This window comes from Xiphophorus couchianus, chromosome 2 (assembly GCF_001444195.1).
Source record: "Xiphophorus couchianus chromosome 2, X_couchianus-1.0, whole genome shotgun sequence".
Classification (NCBI taxonomy): Eukaryota; Metazoa; Chordata; class Actinopteri; order Cyprinodontiformes; family Poeciliidae; genus Xiphophorus; species Xiphophorus couchianus.
In genome coordinates, this window is record NC_040229.1 from 19,552,100 (window position 1) to 19,573,270 (window position 21,171).

General features: G+C 36.8%; 1 protein-coding gene across 3 annotated transcripts in view; it reads left to right on the forward strand.

The window, feature by feature from the left end:
• The window catches only part of ldlrad3 (low density lipoprotein receptor class A domain containing 3), a 100,574-nt gene that overhangs the window by 37,294 nt on the left and 42,109 nt on the right, over window positions 1–21,171 (forward strand). For 2 of the 3 annotated variants that reach the window (XM_028003222.1, XM_028003203.1), the window contains 2 exons: window positions 18,001–18,123; window positions 20,049–20,183. In XM_028003222.1, coding sequence (XP_027859023.1) covers window positions 18,001–18,123; window positions 20,049–20,183 — 258 coding nt within the window. The remainder of the gene's footprint in view (window positions 1–18,000; window positions 18,124–20,048; window positions 20,184–21,171) is intronic. The other variant, XM_028003213.1, reaches the window with a different exon arrangement.

Genomic DNA, 21,171 nt, shown 5'->3' on the forward strand with positions numbered 1-21,171 from the left:
GCTTAAACCCCATTATCAAAACCTGTTTTAGAGCTTTCTAGCTGTGCCTGAAAGTGCTAAAGCCAGATTGCCTACTTAGAGCCATGTAGTGGTCTTTCAACTCTTGAACCACAAAGCGTTACAGTCTTCACTGCTCTTCCCACCCGGTCCACAGAGCCACAAGGGCCAGTAAAACCTAATTCTCTGCCGACATAAATTAACTTCCCTCTTCAGCGCTCACATTGCCCTCCCCCACTGCAAGCATCCTACTCCCTTTTCCTCCATTCCTTTAGCCTCAGTTCAGTACCATGGCAAAACATAATACCATCAAAGACAAGACCAATTACTTCTGTATGCGGAAATAGGAACACATAATTTTACTCTAAGGCAACTGTAGTGGCTCATTTTTGATCTTTGCATTTAGCTGGCTCTCCTCCCTCTGGTCTGCTGCTCCTCCTTTTTCTCCCTCCCAACGTACTTTGAGCTCCACACAAAGATGGGATTGCTCATGAAGATTGACTTTGAGTTTCTAAGACGAACTGAAATCCCTATCATCCTGTTCATTTATTTCTCTGTGTGTCAGCGTCTTCCTAATTTATCTTATTTGAGGGTTTTGGTTTCTAATTTGCTTTGTAGAAGCTGTTCTATTAAAAACATTAAGGCCACTTCTTAAAGGAGTTTTACTCTTTTTACCTGACTAAATTTGTTTCGTAAGAAAAGCAAAATTACAAATGGCTTATCCTCTCTTCTGTCACTTCTCTTCATTTTCTGTTCTCCCTCCCTCTAGCTGTCTTTCATCCCTCAGTTGTCTTGTGGGCAGTTTAGGGAACAGGAAGACAACTCTTGACAGTGTCCCATAGCGCATCAGTACACAGAAACATGCGAACGGCTTAGTGTCATCAGCCATTTAAGTCTGCAGTGACTTTTTTTCTACAGATTGCAGATTTTCATCTCACTTTTAGAGCTGTACTATAATGCTATAACCCCAGCATGTTTTGCCTTCCAGCCTTGGATAGTCATTAATTATTGATAACCAACAGCAACATCACACAGTGACTGTAAGAGAGCAGTCGCTTTTAAACAGCTTTACAGAAATCATTAAAACAAAGACAAAATTATTTGGGAGTTTATACTTTATATTTGATGGATTGATTGATTTTCTAAATAGACTTGCAGACCCTTCAATATTAATGGTTCATAACAATATTTTCATGTTTTTTTTCTTTCTGTAGCTTAGTAATGACAAGATATTTTGTTATTCCCTCATGGCTAATAAGCAGTAAGAGCAAATATAGGTGAAAATTGTTTGATTTTGGTAATTAGCCTAATAAAATATTTTTATCAACTAACCACCCATCCAATATACCTGAACTTGTGACTTTAAAGTTGTGAAAAATAAAACTTGCCCATCTGGTGCGGATTCTGTACACCAGATACAGTATCTGTATGACCTTATATTCCCACAATTGTGCAGATTGGCAAAAAAACAAAAAAACATACCCAAATCTTAAGTTTGTCCTATGTCTGACTCAGTTTACTTGAAGATGTTTTTATTAAGAATAAGAGCAGCCCAGTTTCTTTTTTTTTTTTTTTTTTGCTGATATTTTGTGAAGCGCCTATGCCAAAAGATCTTCAGCCATCACACTCGGCTGGCCTCTGCTGTCAGGGGACTATTTGCACTTGTTGTAGACAACTGCATTATCTCTTCTGGCGTAAGTAGGCCCTATTATCCCTAAATAGATGGCTAGTTGTCAGGCGGCTGCCTCATGAAAATGCTCTTGCTCCAAACGGGTCTCTGCAGACACAGACAGACAGATAAATGGAAGAATGGGGAAAGGGAAAGTAAAGGAAGGAGAAGAGGTGCAGGAAGGACTTATTATGATAGCTTCAGCAGTAGTTCTGTCAGGAAGGGTATTATCTAAGGAGGACACAATGCCTGGAATCCTTAGGGCTTCAGTACTTTGCTCTGCAAGCATAATCATAATTATCTGTCTCCTGCTAAGATGAAACACACACACACAAACTCATGTTTCAATATTTATTCAACAGAAGGGCATGACAGGTGGCTGTCAAAACTGACAGTTTGCTGTCAATTTGTCCGTAAGCAATGTTAATGTTGTGTTACAGTACATATTAATATTTTTTAAAAATCACCTTAGTTATTGTAAAATATTTAAAAGTTGTTAGCTAGAGGTGTATCTATGTTTATTAATATCTGCAACGCATAAACATTTTTGCAAATTACTTATAGATTTACTCTGCAGAATTTCACCCAGGTACCAAGTTTTTGAAAAAGTAAGAAATTTAATTTAAATGGAATTTCAGGTTTGCATCATATTTAAGATGGCTCAACATTACATGATGTAACAAGACTCAACATTAATCAATGAGGATCGGCAGTAGGCAGTAAGGTTTCCGGTTATCAGCTTGCGTTAGTAAACACTGCAATGGATAAGGAAGCTTTATCAGCTTCTGATGTAGCGTCTAAAGATAAACAAAATGAAAAAAAAATTAATTATCTAAAAGCTGGAAAGAAAAGTAGGTATAGTTAAAGAAGGCAAGGTGTAAGTGAGTAAAAGAAGATGAAAGGATGATTTGAAAATTAGAATGATAATTGTGTTTAAGGTTCATAGCAATTTGAAAGAACTTAATGATTGAAAATAGAAAATAGATCTTAGAGAGAAACAGCTAAAAATGCTTTGCATGATCCTAAGGATGTTTATAAAATTCAAGTCATAATTATATAGAATTGAGAACTAAAATATTAGATAAGAATGTTAATTATTCCTCCTAGGCTGAGAAGGTTGTAGAAAAATAGAATAAATTACAAATGAGTTACAGTGGGAGCATTTTATTGAAATGAGAATAAAGATAAAACAGAGAAGATCTTTAGAGAAACAGGCCCTAACTGTAAGAGCAATTGCCCAGATAACAACAAACTACAGCATGAAGCTGATTCTAGATATTTTCACAAACCGTCTTTTTAATAATGACCAAAATTTTGTTAAAATAGAGCAATATTATTAAATTTATAGGATTTATTGATTACTGATTCAGTGAAACTAGATGAAACTCTCTTGGTAAATAGAAATTGATCAAACAAGGGAAGTTTTGGTAAATTTATGAGATTTGTGGTAAAAGGATACTTTAGCTCAATTTGAAACATTTAGCTGAAGAAGGCCACAAAGTTAGCAAGAACAAACTCCAAATGTGCAAAGAAGAGGTGAAATATTTGGGACACGGATGATTGAAAGGTCATTGTATGACCTCAGTGTTCAACAGCATGGAGATACAATGAAAAGAAATAGGAGAGAATGTTGCAAATAAAAATAAGAAAATAAAAATAAGCAGAAAAAAGCAACAGGTTTGTTAAGATCAGACAACAAAGTGCAATTAAGACATATTCCATGATAAGAATGTTAAGATCAAAAGAACAATGAGACTCCAGCAAAGGAGCTGGAACCGTAGAAACCCAGACAACAGCTCAGCAGGAAAGAACAGGCAGCTGTAATGCAAATCATTCTTTCACCCATCATTTAAAGTACCTCCTGACAAAATATCAGAATATAAGTTACAATTTTAGTAGTGGAACAACAAAAGGTACAAAAATTAAAATTAGATGAAACTAAAACATATCTCATGATACAAGTGCCAAATCCTAATAAAGCAGTAGAAGAATCAGGAGTTTCTCCTGAAATCCTCATCATCTCTCTTTCCTGCCATAAGATCATCCCCCTCCAAGAGGTGAGAGGAAGTTCATGAAAGGAGGGAGTGAGGATTGTTTTGTGGTCTATCTGACAGTAGAGAAGTCATTATCATCGCATAAGGCAAGATTTTGATGTAGTTTTAGTTTTCTAAATTCAGAGAACAGTTTTCTCTTTAGAGTGAGTTGTTTAAGTAAGCAAATGATTTATGAGTAATGAAATAATATGGGAAGTTTTAAATGTTTCACAACTGCAAAGAAAATAATAATTTGGTATTGTGATGCCTTGAGTGGACATCCAGAGAGGTGGACAAGCAAGTGTTAAGGTGCCAACCTGAACATTATCCAGCTGAATACCTCAATTTAGGCTTTGATGAGAAAAGAGCAGCTCTCTTCTCATCAAAGCCTAAATTGAGGTACTCAGCTGGATATTAGAGAAGATCTCTGAGGTTGTTATGGTTACCTCTGAATCCTGGGAAGAAGCTAAAGATTAGGAAACCGTGAAGTGAATCTGTAAACATTTAAGTTATGCAATGAGCTAACACATTATGCTATGGAATTCCACCAACTATAAATCATTAAAGATTAGAAACGAATGATGGGGTTTTAGAGATATAATATGGACTGTTTTGGGAAAATAGAGTCATCTTGACAGTTAAAGCCTTTTCATCTCCTCTGTCAGACTTTTACCCCCAAGGAATACAACTTAGATAACTAAAAATATGAGCTTTAGATAAAGTAAGGGTCTGAGATCCAAAGGGTTCCACTTTGCATGTTTTAACCACAGTTTGATTGGTACTGGAACTATGATGCCTACATGCATGGATGTCAAAGCTAAAGCAAACATTGATTGTCTTCCTGATTGAATGTTTTCCATTTGATTGGTTTCTGTCTGTTTACCTCTCATAAGTCACATTTTTCTTTTAATACTTGTTCTATAGATACATGTCATGCAGGACATAGAGTTATGGGGCACATACAAACACAAAGTGATGCACACAACTAAAGAAATCATTTGCCTGAACAAAATGTCTTTTTCTGGCTGCAGGGACTCAGTCCGTCCCTATGGTGTATTGATGTTTACAGCATAGGCTGTACTTCAAGTACAGGGATGGCAGGGCTAACTGGACAGATTGTTCTCATTATAGGTTTTCTGCCTTACTACCATCATAGCTGTAGTTATAGGGTATTCAGGTCTTGTCAGGATATAATATTTGGACTTGGAAATCATTTCTGAGTTCTAACTCCTCATCAAAAAGGCCCTTGGGTCTTTATAGCAGCTTGACTCAATATGATCTCTGCAGATCAGATGAAATCTTGCCATTTCCCTCCTCCCTGAGCCACTTCCATGTGGTTCATTGTTAAATTATTCTGAAATACAGTATTATTATCTGAAATGTGGCTCAGAGGTTTTGCCACACCTGGTGATTACATAAAAGTTGAATGTTTACGAGACATTTCTAATTAAAAACATACAAATAAATAAAAAATAAATAAATAAAGATCACACTTAAAGAACTCTTTGACTTTTGACTTGACTTGCTTTGAAGCTTGTTTTTGAAAAGTATATTTTACTGTGACACAATAACAATTTACAATCTAAGAGGCGAATAAAACTAGCTATAGTGATATAATGTTTTCATAGTAAGTCAAGATTTAAAGTGACATTGATCATACTTTACAGAAAAGGCCTGACTTTAAGTTATGTGTGTGTTGTGATTTGCATTCTCAGATGTTAGGAAAGCTTTGCACATATTAAAATCTTAAATTTTTTCCCTATGTAACATGTGATGGGGGCTTCCATCTGAATATTTCCAATACCCATTATTTTATTGTATATTAGTATAAATGAATCCTTAGTTGTTGACGTCCTTGTAATAATGACATACTTGTAAGAAAAATTCAATCGTGGAGCTGTAGAGTTGAACATGTTGGTTGCACCATAAAAAACTTGCCAAATCCATCTCAATCCAGCAATACAGCTTATGCTTAAATTGATTATTGTTTAATGTTGCTTATTTAACTTGGTTGATCAAAGTTTAAAGAAGCAAACCATCTTGGGAGTTTTAGCATTGCATTCACATCATATAAGGGCAAAGAGAGCTGGATGCAAAGGAGCAGGCCGGCAGGTGAATAAAAATGGGTTGCTTACAAAAGAAGTTTCAAACACGTACAAGATCTAAAGTCCAGGAGAATATGTCATAGTCCACCACAAGAGCAACACAGAGCGACAAGAGTGTGCTTTTTGTGCATGAACATATATATTTCATATACAAAGTTTTCTCCAAATCAGTGTCTAATTTTACTGCAAGCATTTGAACCAGAAGACAGCTGTAGTGGATCCCCTTTAAGCCCATTAGGCAGCAGATTGTGCTGATGTGGCTGTCTCAGATCCAAGGAATACTACGTTGCCTCAAGTAAAGGTCAAATGTGATTACATTTTGCTGTCTCATTAACTAAATGTCGGTTTAAAATCAAGCATTTTGCATATTAAGCAAAATATGACTTTCAAATGGTTTTGACACTTGAAAATAACACCACTGGTAGTTTTGTCAGTATTGCTATTTAATTTGAATAAGCTTTGAAGCTTTCACTCACAGGGATGAATGAGCCCAATAAGCTGTACAAGGCTTTCGAGATAGATCAACCCACACAGGAACCTCAGCAGATACTCGGTGAAGGATTTCATACATTTTTATCACGAACAGTCACTTTACCTCAAAAGTAAAGTTTGTCCATGCCTTCCTGTTGACCTGAATGCATTATATGCTGATGCTAACGCCTGTGCTGAGGTTTTTAAGTGAATCATAAAAAACTTCCACTGAGTTTTCTTCCTTCGATATATTATTCATCGCAAATGTTCCACTCTGATAAGCCCAATGCGCCAAGCTGCGAGAATTGTGTCTTCAATAGTCAAGAATGTTTATTGACCAACATAAGACAAACTTCTTTCTTATTTCGCAACCCAGGACTCCTCCTTTTGTTAGTGTGTCCTTCAGATTCCTTCTTGGAAAAAGGTCAGCTTGAGTCATGCAAATAAAGTTTTTCAATACATACTTTGGGAAGAAGCGTTCATCATGTAATGTTAAAGGATGCAATACACTGTATCTTGCTGAGAAAGACTAGAATTCTAGGTTTTTTTCTCAAAGGTTTAACAAAATTTCAGACAAAAGCCTATCTGTAGACTTTGTAGTATGTTCACAGTTGATTACCCTTTCTCTCTTCATAGTCCTTGTGTTGCTAATTCACAGTAACAGTGCCTTGCAACAGCATTCAAACCTAGTAATCCTTTTCACATATTGTCACATTACAACCGTATAATTTAATTTATTTTATTTTATCAGGATTTTGTTACATAGATTAACATAAAGTTGGAGGATCCAGTATATATCCAGCTGTTCTGTGAATAGATCAGAGGTATGTTAGAGAACATGCATGAACAAATAGCAACATGAAGACCAAGAAACACACCAGACAGTTTAAAGAGAAAAATTTATGTGGGTCAGTTTATAAAACTATATCCCAAGCTTTAAACATCTTAGGAGGTGCTTTTAATCTTTCGTAAGAAAATGGAAAGGATCTGATGCAACTTCAATACATGGCTGTCCACCTTACCTGACAGGCTGGGCAAAGAAACATTAATCAGAGAAGCAGCTAACATGGGTTCACAGCTCCAGTGAGAATCTGTTGACAAGAAACTTATTAGTTGTGTGCTACAAATATCTTGCTTTTGTGGAAGAGGGAAGAAAATCAAACAATTGAAAGCTCTATTTAAAGTCAGTCATGTAGGAGTTGGTCAACATGTGGAAGAAGGTGCTTTTGTTAGATCAGATGAAATTACTTTTTGTGAGGCTGCTCTTCCTTAAGAAAGACAGACAACTTGGTAAAAGTTAATGAATAGAGGTGCATACAAATTCAGTCCAATTGAGAATCTGAAAATTGCTATGCACATATGTTCTCCGTTCACTTCCAAAGAAGAATTTGCCTGAAGGAAATTGAACGAAATCCATCAAAAGATGTTATTGTAGCGAGAGGTGATTCTGTCAAATGTTGACCGAGGGGGTGACCGCAACTGGGTGACACAGTTTTCAGATTTGTATTCATATAAATAGTCATCTGTGGTCTATAATCCTAAATCTCTGAAGGTGGTGGTGGTAACTAGACAAAAAGTATAACAGTTCAGGGAGAACGAATCCTTTTGGAAGGCACTTCATCTGCGTGGAATCAGCTGTGTATCACTCCATGTGATGCTTCAGTGACTCAGAATGGAAAACAATACATTTTGTGTTTGTGTTTGTGTGTGTTTAAAGTGACCATAACTGGTTGAATCTGTACCTGGAGCTTTTAGAACTTTGTGCGTCATTGTGTACTATGGAGCTCACCTCCTGACAACAGAGGGAAAAAAACAAGTCATGAATAAATTGGTTTAATAAACTGCTCTGGTAGTTGGAGTTCCTGCTTGTGGATATGCTATCCAGGCACGTCAGATGTTGTCAGTCTGAGCTCAGAGATTTTTTTTTAAACTGTGTGCATATTTTTTAGACATGACTTCTTTCTTCGGATGGAAAATAGGAAAGTAGGTTTGTGAATGACAAAAGTGTTGTGATAGAGGTATAGTTATGTAAGCCTGAAGGTGAGCTTCTTTCAGACCATTTAATAGGCTGCAGAGTTTTTCACCTCACAGAGTAGATTCAACTCAGAGTGCTTTGAACTACTGAGGTAGTAATAAAAAAGCCAGTGTGGCACAATATACTACCTTCAGTGGAAAACACCAACACAAGCATTTAGCTGCATTATTTGCTGGAACAGATTCATTAATATATTTGTTGGCATGATCAAGGGAACCTGAGGCAGAGATTAAGAGGGCATGGTCCTGAATAATTCCTCACAAAGAGGTCAAAAGTACTATCCTGCTCCCTGGTGTCCATAACACCGGCCTAGGAGGGTGTCAGATGAAATGTTTGCTGACAGAAGAGAGAAGGGAGAGAGCTGACTGAGCTTACTGGGCCTCAGAGCCAGGATTAGCCTCTTTGCCCTTGTCTGAGCAAGGCATGAGCAAGCAAGACAGCAGAAACATTGCAGGGCCGAAAGTGGGAGTGGACGTGACGCATACAGCAAGAAGTGGGGAGTCAAAGACATAGACCCTTGTAAAAATGGGTCTTGGACAGAGAGAGAGAGGGAAAGAAAGACTGAGAGGCACTTTTCAAAGCAGTGATTGTTCAGAAGTAGCAGACCTGCAGGCCATGGTCATGCCCTCTTTGTGTGGGAGAATTCATGTGTTCAGAACGCACCATGTACATCCATCTGTAAAAGTTCAGCTTTTTCTTCTCTGACCATCAGCGGGATCAGTAGTGCTCAGAGACAAAAGATAAGAACGCCATGACATTAACAAATGGCTGCTCACTGGCTGCTAAGTTTCTACAAAGGCGAAACAGTGTTCAGTGACTGGAATCATGACTTTAAAATGTAGATCACATTTCTAAGATTTGTAAACTGGATCTTAATAAAGGGAAATTACTTTAATGTCTCACCAGTTATAAACAGTGTTGTGCAAACACATTTATACCCCTTCAAGTTTTAAAAAATATATTTATGTCACAACATTTAGTGTATTTAAATAGAATATATATCTATACCAACACACCAGTGCATAACTGTGAAGCAGGAGAGGAAAAGGGTATGGTTTTCAAAGCTTATTTTGAAATAAAATCATGAAACTGTGGCATATAAAGATATTAAACCCCTTTTTTGATCTCTCTAATTAAAATTCAGAGCATACAACATACCCATGGTTACGGTTAAGGACCTGCAGAGATTCATAACTCAGGCAGGGGGAACTCACATCATGACAACTCTTAGTCATGCTCTCTGCAAACCTGAACAGGGAACAGGGAAAGAAAACGCCACTGTTGAATGGAAGCCATGACGAATCCTACTTACAGTTTGCTACAAGCAGTGTATGCAACAAAGATAATATGGAAGCGAGTCAGATAAACTCAAATTCAACTTTTTTTAACCTACATGCAAAACAGGTGAAGGACAGCAAATGTCCTAAACAAATCAACCTTTTCTTTTGAACGTGGTACTAACATCATCATTTTATGGGATACTTTTCACCAGCAGAGGTGGAGTAGTATACCAGAGTTGTTGGGAAGATGGATGATGTTAAACACAGGGCAGTACAGGAAGAAAACATGAGACTTGAGACTGGGGTGAAAGTTCACCATCCAAAATTACGACAGTATTTAACATGCAAGAAAAGAATCAATGAAGTTTCTTTGAGGTAAAGGGTCTGTGGCAAACTTGAAAATTCATGTTCTCAAAAATCTTCCATCCAGTCTGATTGAGCTCCCTTTATTTTACAGAGAATAGGTAAAGATGTAATTTTCTACATGTGTAATGTTGATAGAAACTGAACTAAAGGGCGTGGCGATTTGTATCTGAAAAAACTGCAGGCATTCCGTTCAAAGATGTGGCGTCCTTTTATTGTCGCTCAACTTACAATTCTTGATGCAACAAAACAAAAATAATCAGCAAATATCACACATAACTCCCTTTTGATAGTACAGTTGCTAAAACTATTGAACTACTGCAAGCTACTACAAAAAAACACCTGTTCTGCCACACTCTAGAAAGTTCCAACACATTAAGGCTCTGATAGGTTGTCGTTGATCATGACTGACAGGCAGACCATCCAATCACAGTCCAGACAAGTCTACAAGGTGAAGTCCAGCGAGCTTGTGGTATTTTCCACAGAAACAAATTTCATAAGACTTGTGATTGTTGTAAAATTACTGATTCAGAAGGCCTGAGTATATATGCCACATTTTTAGATTTATGTAAATAAATAAATACAATAAAGGTTAACAACATATAGGGCAGTTGCCAAGAGATAACTCCTGTGGGTTAGGTTTCTGAAAAAAATTCAAATGTGTTTGCATTGCAATATGTTGGCAATATGAGCTGATGACATGGGTAGATTTATCCAAATATCATCCAACTTTGTGTCATTTAGTTTACTTAAATATCATCTTTATTGAAAATTATGTGATTATTTATTTTGTATTTATTTATTTTTAGATTTTGTATGTTGTTTATTTAAATTATTTCACTCAGTAGGAGACACTGAGTTCCCACAAAGACACAAAGACAGTATTATTTGTTTCAAAGTATGTGCTTCCTATCATTGAGGGTTATAATTATTGGGAGTTTTGATTTCCCGCTTCCCTGTTTATTGATATAATTATATTGACGTAAGATATAGGAACTAAGTAAATTCCTCTGTTTGATATTATCCTTGATTATATTAAAGATTATTTCTGCATTATCACTTTGAGGATTAAAAACAAGCCTGAGCCTGGAGCCAAAGCAATTGGACTACTTTTTTCCTTGTGTACTGACCTCCACTGGATTCCTTTGAGATATTGACTTGAAAAGAGCCTCTAAATGCTTATCAACAGCAACAAGTTCTGCTTAACAGCAGGGGTGGAACATGCTCAAGAATGCTGAGGTGTTTTTTTCTTAAATTAAGATATCAAAGCTTAGATGCTGCAGTCTTTTAGCAGTCTCATCATGTAAAGGGAAAGGGTTGTCAAGATTAGCAGGGTGTGTTCATGTGATAAGAAAAGTGAAATTTTAACACAAAGAGAAGATTGGTGTTTTAGTCTCTTAATCTGTGGAAACCTGGCTAGCTTGCTAAATGGAATTTTTTCAGTATTCAGATATTTGCCTTTTGAGTAGCTATTTGTTTTTTCAGGTGAGCCAAATGACACACACACTCATGGATAAATCTAGTAATCAGTCAGCATTGATGTGCAGTAGCAAGAGGTTTTGTTTTTTTCTTTGTTTCTTTTTTGGTTTCACTCTGTTTTTTGGGAGATAACAGTGGGCAACAGTTTTCATAAGAAAGACACAGTGTTGTTTTTGTGCTCTGTTAACTGATTGAGATAGGGAACCTTGGGAAAAAATGAAATCACATCCTTTGGACTAAGAATGAAAGGCTGATAGAGGGTGTGTACGTACGTATAAGCTCAACCTACCAACTAATGAGCCAGCTGTGGGACCCAAGAGAGTAAAAAATGTTTGAAATTGAAAGTGGTAACTGATTTGTTCAAGCAACACACTGCCTTTACAAGCTCATTACCAAGCTTTTTAACTCTCACCACCAGAATGCTGAGCTTAGCCTACTCAAGCTATGCTCCACTCTTAAGTGAGCATTTCCAAACTGTAAGAGTGATAAATCATTAGGAACACTCACTGAAGTTATTATTTGGAAAATTGTTGATTTCTCAACAATCCCCAATTAGGGGAGTGACACTACATTCAGCTCCAAAGGCAAGAATATCCCCAATATTTCCACAAGAAATGAGATTAGAACAAGTTCAAGTGATTTTTTTTTCAAATTGATTTCTGAATTGCAAATTATTTCTTATAAAATCTGTAATCATTGTAGAATAACGCAGTTCAGAGGAAACATTATACCTGCTATGGTTTTCATTCTTGTTTCTTTTTTCAAATCTTGGGTTTGAGTCCCTACCTGTTGACCTTTGCCAAATGCCTCTCTCACAAGCAACTTTCCTGTTGCTTCATTATCAAATAAAGGCCACTATAGGTAAAAATAGACCATAAAAAATATTAATGTTTTTACAAATATAAAGACTATTCTTTATTCTTTAGACTACATCTAAAGCAGGGCTTTACAGAATGTGTTTGTAGAATGGATTTATAGCATGTCTCCTTGGAGCCTCTTTGGCTCCTTGGAGGGTTTCTTTTCCACTGGGATAACAACCCTGAGACAGACACAGAACTTATATCCTCCTATATCTCTTCTGGCCTTTGAACACCTCGACATCCACTGGAATGTGCTGCAGAAAGCGGATAAGCAGGAGGCAAAGGAAAGATGTTTGCTCAGTATAGAACAATCAAGTATAGATTTGATCAGTCTACATAATTATTTGAACAAGTGATGGTCAAACCAAGTATAATTTTCTGAAAAGGAAAAACTGGTATGTCCTACTAATTAAGTGTCAATATAGACAGCTGCAAAGGAAATGTTAATATATAATAAAAGTTGATTAATACAAACCCTTTAACTCATTAAGGAAAAGGGGAGTTTAACTTTGGAAATTGTGATTCTGAAACCTGTTCAAGTATCGGTTTGAACTAAGAGAGAAAAAATCCAAACTGAGACAAAGGTATGATAGATAAATAAAATATAAAACATTAATATAAGAGAAAGCCTGGAAATCAAATAAAGGTTTTATGAGATGCCTGGTAGATTGTATTCCCTTAATGTGTTTCTGATCAATGACCGACTGTAATTAATATGAAGGAACAGGGATGAAATATTTATTAGACTTCCAGTATCATGTTTTCATTTTTTTTATCTTGCTTTGTCTCAGTCTTTTTTCTCTTCTTGCTAATTTGTCACATCAGTAGTCACAAATTAAGAAAATTAATTGCTTTGAATTCTTTAAACCGTTGAAAAAAAGTGTCTTTCTTCTTGTACGAAAACTATTGTTTAATAGGAATAACCAAAATTAGTCTGTTTAACTGTGTCGCCATTTTCTGTGTATGATGGATATCGCATTGGTTCGCGGATCTGATAAATTACACTCTGCTTTTTTTAGGTTTGCCCTTCCTTTACTCCACTTTTTTTTTCTTTTTTTCTTTTACCAGAAGCTGGTAAATTATGACAGCATTCTTCTTTATGCTGTTGCTGTATGGCATACAAACTAGAATTGCTGTATCATTTACCATGAAGCTTGATAGATTTGCAGAATCCCAGATGCTTTCCCCTGGAATTGAAGGAAGCTCTACAGTGTAATGCCTCCTACAAAAGTCTACTCTGCTTTACAGTACATTTATAAGGCATAGATAGTAAAATGTACAGAGTGATTATTTTGATAGCAGGGCCTATTTGAGTGAAACTGCCCGTTCTTGCTTACACTGCGACTCCTTTACCTATTGATTTTTTCCCCCTCAGAAATGCCCAGCAAGGTCAGAGAATCCTTTGATGTCCTCAGATGTCTCCACTCCTTCTCGCTTTCTATTATCTCGTTCCTCTGCTCTCTGTGCCTTCTTTCTTGTTAGTCTCTTCTCCGAGGCCTTCTCCACACTCTGTCAATCATGCACCATGACTGAGCTTACCTGTACTGAAAGTTATTCTGTTCTTGGAGGAACCAAGGAGGAAAAGAAAAGGGGGCGTGTGCACGTGTGTGTGCGGGCGTGGGTGTGTGTGTGTGGGTGTGTGTGTGTGTGTGTGTGTGTGTGTGTGTGCGCCTCGGGCCAAGTCTGTGGGAGTTGGAGGGTAAAGAGGTGGATAAGTGAACGTAGCAGAGCACAGGATCCTGAATAGAAACCAGATATTAATCCTGAAGCCACAGGGGGAATGAAAACAAACAACGATATTCTGTTTTTACTTTGACCAAGATTATGTAAAGAATAATTTTCATTTCCAACATAGAACACCCTGGACTTTGTTTTACCTTTCAGAGTGTGGAAATTGTAAAATTATCTCATGGCTTTTCAAGAAAGTTGAGTTTTTCTGAAAAGAACATTTTCTGTAATCCAAATCTAAAAATGAAACTAAAACAGAATTACAAACTTTTTCAGTTAATTTTGATGATTATGGCTTAGAGCTGACAAAATGGCAAAACTGTTTTCTCAGAACTTAAAAATATTATATACAAAACAGTAAATTAAAGAATTTGGAATTCAAAAATGTTATATTTTGACCTATACAATCATCTAGATGACTGCTGATTTCACAGGTGTCCAGCAGACACTCCTCACACCCTCTTTAATGGGCATGAGTCACAAAAGTTTATTTAGAAGGAAGCTGTCCGCTCCCATTGCTGTATCTAAGCCCATTACTGGAAGGTTTAGGGGAAGGAAAGTGTTTGGTATACAATGCTGTACAAGCAACTGGGGTTACTGCTGTCTTCAGAGTATTGAGATTAATGTCCCAGGGTCTGCAAGTAGAGCACCAAGGCACAGAATCTAAGTTGGTCCATTGTTAAGTTTCCACAGTCTGTGATTATTTGGGGAGCCTTGCTATCCATTGATATTGCTCTGTATTTTATCAAGTCCAAAGTCAGCTGCATTTGCTCCCATCTTCTGACAAGTTTTACAAAGATAGTGATTTTATTTCCTGCAGAACTTGGTACCTACCCAAACTGCCCAAAGTACCAGTATCTGGTTTAATGACCATAGTGTTACTATCCTTAAATTACTAGCAAAGTGATTGGACAAAGTCCAATGGACAATCTATGGAATTTTGACAAGAGGAATGAGTAACACCAGGTCGAACAATGCAGATTAGCTAAAATCAACTATTAAAGAGGTAGATATATTTTCTGGCACATAGTGACATTTTATAGTATAATGAAGTAACAGTGTTACCTTCAGTTGTTATAAAAAATGCAACAGATATATCAAACATGACTTAAAAGAAAATTGACTTCGCAATTTAACACCTTGTAATTCGGCCTCTGTTTCTTTAAGAACCTCCTGCTCTTTCCGACACTCTGCCTTAAATATGTCATCACAACAACCCGTATTCTTCATTAACCCTTTAACATTACAAGTAGTTGCTATTTTAATTTGAATGGCATAATAAACTGCCTTCTTGATGATATTCTAATGCCTCGATAAACACCTGTACAGTGTAGTGTTTTTATTTATGTGGGATTTAGACATAAATAACAAACAAAAGCTGTGGATTTTGACTTAAAGTTGTTTCAGTTGAAGAAGCTTAAAGGTATTTTCAGTAGCAAGTAGTAAAACAGAGAGACAATGGACTGGCTTATCTGTTTGTTTCTCTGCCTCTATGTTTGCATGCATGCTTGTGGGGGTGTGTGTGTGAGGGTGTGTGTCCACCAGCTGTGTGTTTTATTCTGAAACTGCCATGTTTTTTCTGCTAGTGATAGTCTTTCCTCAAGAAATGAGCTCAACTGCTAATCTCATTCGTTTTCATTTGTGCTGCTTAGCTGAACATTGGAGCAAAGTTTGGAAGCAGTCCAACACTCTGCCTGATTTTTGTAAACAACTTCTAAAAAAAAAAAGTTGAACGGAATGGAGGAATATTTGGCATCAGTAAAGCAGAAACTGCACAAAGGTTTATGAGCAAAGTAGAACAGAACTGATTGTCGGTAATATCAGAATAGACATCAGTGTTTACATCCAAAGTTCAGGACTATTGAACCAGTAAACTTTCATAGAATAAAAGTCAAAAGCTAATAAGTTTTTATCTTCGGCATGTCTTATACCCTCTGCTTTCTCCATGTAATTAATTTTTCAACTTCCTGCTCTCAAAACTACTTGGCTCAGGCTATAAATGGCTAAAAAGCCACAAAATACAGCTAAGCACATTAAGTTTATCCTTCCGATGGGCTCTGCGTCTCCCACCCACAGCTTTCCACTCATGAGTTTGCCCTTCGTTTGACTTTTGAGCTAATTTGAAGCACAAACATTGACTGAGATGAATCGTAGCCAGCAGTTAAAGCGGTAATGAGGATTCAGATGAGGAAGGAAGTGACTGACGAAGCTTGTTGCAGAAAACACTTCTTTTAGCAAAGCTCGCAGAGCACCAAAAATAGAGAGAGACAAACTTGTGTGAAAGCAGAGTAGAAACTTTCAATCATAGCTGACAAGTACATAATTAAATTCCCAGGAAAAAGCATTGAAATACAGCAAATGTTAAGTAAATGCAGATAGAGAATAAAAAATGATGTTTCTTTTTTTGCTAAATTAATTATAACCTCACTCTTTTGCAGCGGCGTGTATTTTTATTATCATTATTTTATTTTGGCTTCTTCCACAGCCCTGAAGCTTGTCTATTTTTCTTCCTTTGGCTCTAATGAATGTGATACAGCATGCTAAATGTGATTTGGCTGAGCAGAGCTTCCGCCATCCAGGTAAACAAAGACTCCCTAGATAACATACACATAGATTGGTTGCTATCCGGTCTTCCTCCTGCATCCAGCGGATTATGTTTCATCCCAGAGATGCACGCTCCAAACCAGTGTGGTTGCTATGCATCCTCTCCCCTCACCCTGATATACCCGGCTTGAAAGGGCTCATAAATCAGTCTGCCAAAGTATATTGTGCAGGGAAAAATGTGTGCCCCTGGCATTTGAGACAACCCTTTGCCAGCCTATGAGAAGGCCAGTTCCACCCTTTGTGTTCAGTACAGAAAACAAAGAGAATATACAATACACACAATACTTTGTGAGTTGTTTTCAGATTTATTGGAGGCCAATTAACTTTTTCTCTGTTTCAACTGTTTTTTTCTATTTTGTAGACATCAGAGTACTTTTAATGCTTTCATGTGTTTTTTTGGTATTATTTCAGCTCATAAATGATGATCTATATGAGCTTGATCTATACAAAATAGTGCAAAGTAGTAGAATATATGTGTAATTCTTACAAATATAATATAAAATGTTTAGTTGTAGAGTTTTACTGTGCCTTTCCTAATTTAATACTCTTTTCCTACACCTGCAAGACTTCCAATGTCTCTACCAGCTTCTAGAGACTGAAATCTTGCCCTCTCTTTGCAAAATAACTCACCCTAAAAATGTACAGTGTTTGCATACAATCGGTTTTTAGATCTTGCCAAATGTTCTGGGATGAATTTAGGTCTGAATCATGTTGATTTTCACACATTTAGCAATTTTCACTTTTTTTTTTCTTGCTCCCAGGGAAGATCAAGATGAGCTAAAAGCTAGTGGGGATTTGTGTTAAACTGAGTCCAGTGAGCATTGATGTTCTACAGGCTTGTCACTCAAGTCTCAGGCCTGTCCTTGGAGATAAGACCCATGGCCTACTTAGGCTGATCGATGATGAGATCTATACAAACACTCTCCCACGCAACTTGCTCTCTTTGTCTTTGCTGTTAACTTTGTTTCAGCTATTGGTTCTTGGTGTGAAGAACTATCCTTTTGTGTCATATTTGCCATATTCAAAAGTGAAGGTAAACCTTATGAGAAAATATATGCTGGACAGTAATGTGCCTCTGTAACAACACATTTGTTCTAAAGTTTGGACCTTGAATATTATTTATGTGTGGTTCAGAGTTTTCAGTTGGAAATACTGTTCCACAGAGTATTTGTGCAAATTGCTTTATAAAACCTTGATGAAAACCCAGTTGACGTCTTTGGATAGTTCCTCCCTTTCCTTATGCATCCTATTTAAAGCCACTATTGTTTCAAAATATGATGTATTATTGAAAACTGCAGTTGCATCTGCTTATTATGCACAGACTAATCTTTTGTCCCTCTTTGTAACATGTCTCCTGACTCCTTGTGTCCTGACAGCTAAGGTCAAGTCTAAGTGTGCTTCCACATTCTTCGCCTGTGCTAATGGTTACTGCATCATCGGAAGGTTCCGCTGTAATGGCTTCAGTGACTGTCCTGATGGGAGCGACGAGGAGAACTGCAGTGAGTCTCTCACACCATGGTGTCCAGATTCAGCAACACTCATATGCTTCCAGGCCACAGTCACAAAAAGTTATAGTCTGTTCCAAGATGTACCAACCTCGGGTCATTACACTTTATGGATGAAAGAGGGCCAAAAATGTGGCTTCCTGGCATGAAATATTTAAATAGTGCTCCTACAAAAACTGAGCAGAGTGTTAAGGTGGTGATACACACTAGTAATTTTCCAGGAAGGTTTAATTTCACTTTATGAAGGGAGTTCTGGACTAGATGGCAAGATTGAGTGACAAAGTTCATTTATAATTCCATGTCAGAGATCATATGGATTTTGTGTAAATGTGGAAAATTTATAGTGTATTGGACAGTAACATTTATAGGGTTTATGTATTGGATCAGGTCAATGTTTACCAAAATGCTACATCACCATTTTGATGTTTTTAATTCATAGCTTCTGACTGTCGACAATGAAGGAATGGTTCATTAATTTATTAAACAAGTTTGGTTAACCACCAACTGTTTTGCTGGTGTGACATACTATTTGCCTGGCAGCACAATTGAAGAAGCAGATCTCTCTTTTGAAGGACTTTCTGCTTAACCAAAACTTACTAAGTAGTAAAATGTTAGTCCACTAACATTTTACTACTGCGTATTGTAATAAACAAAAATATGGCAAGAATTTTATACACTCTACTGTACATTGGCTTTTAAATTAATCAAAATGAACAAGTCGGACTCACTTGTTTTCCAGAAGGTCACAAAGTGTCCTCACAGTTGAACATATCGTGGGGATGATGGAATGCTATGTGAGCTGAGCACAAAATACATTTTCAGGCAGAAACTGTTCTTTTTAGGTTACAGACTTAAATCCAGAGTTGAATCTTTTGAACTGTCAGGTGAAACTTCTGCAGCAGAACAAAGATAAAGTCTTCAGCTAAGAACATTTGAATTTGTAATACTTGTAGTTTCTTGAGGCACTTCCCAGAGGATCACCTTTTCACTTGTCACTTTCATGTCAAATTAAAACAGGCAAAAAGGAATCTGACATTTTGTCATATTAGGGTGTGCATCTCCTAGTCCTCTATTGTTTTTCTCATTTTCAATATATTAGTAGCATCTTTGATTGTAAAATCTATCCTGGTGTATGTAGAACTGTTAACACTTCCAATTCTGTTACCTTTATTGAAAAAAGTCAAGTCATCTCCACTCGTTTGAATTGCATGACTTCCAGTAAAGTTTCTTCTCACAGAACCACTTCACTACTTTCCCACTGAGAATCACTTCTATCACTTGCCATTGTCAAAGACAATGTTCTTTGCCTGCAGGGCTCACATGCAACTATCTAATCGTTCCATTTAAAGGAGCTTTGCTCCATGCTTGCAGCAAATACTGCATCACCACTGTGTAATTGTATGAAAATTCTCAGAAGATGATTATGCCTCCTTTTAAGAAGAAGAATGAAGACAAAAGGGCTGAGCATGAGTTAAAAAGGAGTTGTGTTTCATGTTTTTATTATTTTCTCTGGATTTAGGTTTTTATCAGAATTTACCAATCAAATCATGAACAAGTTTTCATTTTTCTTTTCATTTCCAAAAAGAAAATGCCCATCAAATGATAATATCATCTTCCATCCATTATCTTTCAAAGTCCCGAGGGGGACGGGGGGTTGGAGCCCAGCTCCAGTGGTCATCTGGCGAGAGGCTCAGTTTTATTTTATTTTAATAGAATACAATTTTGCAGGTTAGGAAGAAGATGAAAATAAAACAACTGCAGTTCTGCCTGTAGATTATTTGTTTATATTTAACGTGATTGAGGTCTCTCATAAATTATCTCCTGTTTTTCAGTTATAGCCAGTTTGAATAGAAACTTTGCTCTAAGACCTTCTTTGAACAAACTGCTGACCTTTGACACCTGTCCTTTCTCAACCACAGCAGGCAACCCCCTCGTGTGCTCAGAGACTCGCTTCAAGTGTCGAAACGGCCGTTGTGTAGACCGAAGCTTTCTCTGCAATGGCCAGAACAACTGTATGGACAACAGTGATGAAGAGCTCTGCTTGACCACAGCAGGTGGGTCTTCAAATATCTAAAGAAAACATGCACTCATAGAAAAAAATGACTGCAGATCTTTGTTTTTTTCTCTTTGTTTCTTTTTTACAAAACTCAAAATGGAAACTCTATTGTGGCAAAGATTGATGGTAGATTAATAATAAAGAACTCTGAACTGCAGCAGGAAGAATGATTAAACTATTTTCAAGCAATCTGACTTGCATTTTTATTCAAACGCACTGGTTATGCCTGATTAGGAACATACTGTACCTTACAAAGCTATATATAATCCTTAAACCTTTTTTACATTTTGTCATCTTACAACTACAGACGTAATGGCATTTTGTGTAGAAGCAGAGTTAAACTATATGTGGTTTTCAATATTCCTGACTAACATCTGGAATGGTGCCATACATATGCATTCATGCCCTGGTACTATGATATCCTTGAAAAAAATTTGTACACAGAAATATGTACAGTGTAATCCCTGTGAATATGACTATTCTCTAAGGATCCCAGAGATTTGCTAGAAACCATTAGTAAAAACAAAAGTACCATGAGGACAAATGAGCACTGTGGACAGATCAAAAATAAATCCAAGAAGAAGCAATACACCAAGCTTTTATCATCCACTATCTAAATATAAAAAGTGAAAAACAACTGCAAATTTCCCAAGGACAAACACAGAACATTTATTAGAAAACAGCCAGTAGGCTAGGTTGCCTTTGGGGGAGCTGTTGAGATCTACAGCTCGGGTTGGAAAATCTGTTTACAGGATAAGTCATATTTATGGAACACACAAGTTTGAGCTTCATAGAAAAGTGGGAAAAGGAAGGCTACTGAAACACCTGTCTGTACACAAGTCATATAATGCAAGGCAACGGCAAACATATGAAGGGGCTCTGGTCAGGTAAGACCAATATCTGCATTAGTTTCTGTTTCATAGTTAATCTATAGTCATCTTTCATAATTCATGTGTGACAACACTCCAAATGGAAATTGTGATAGT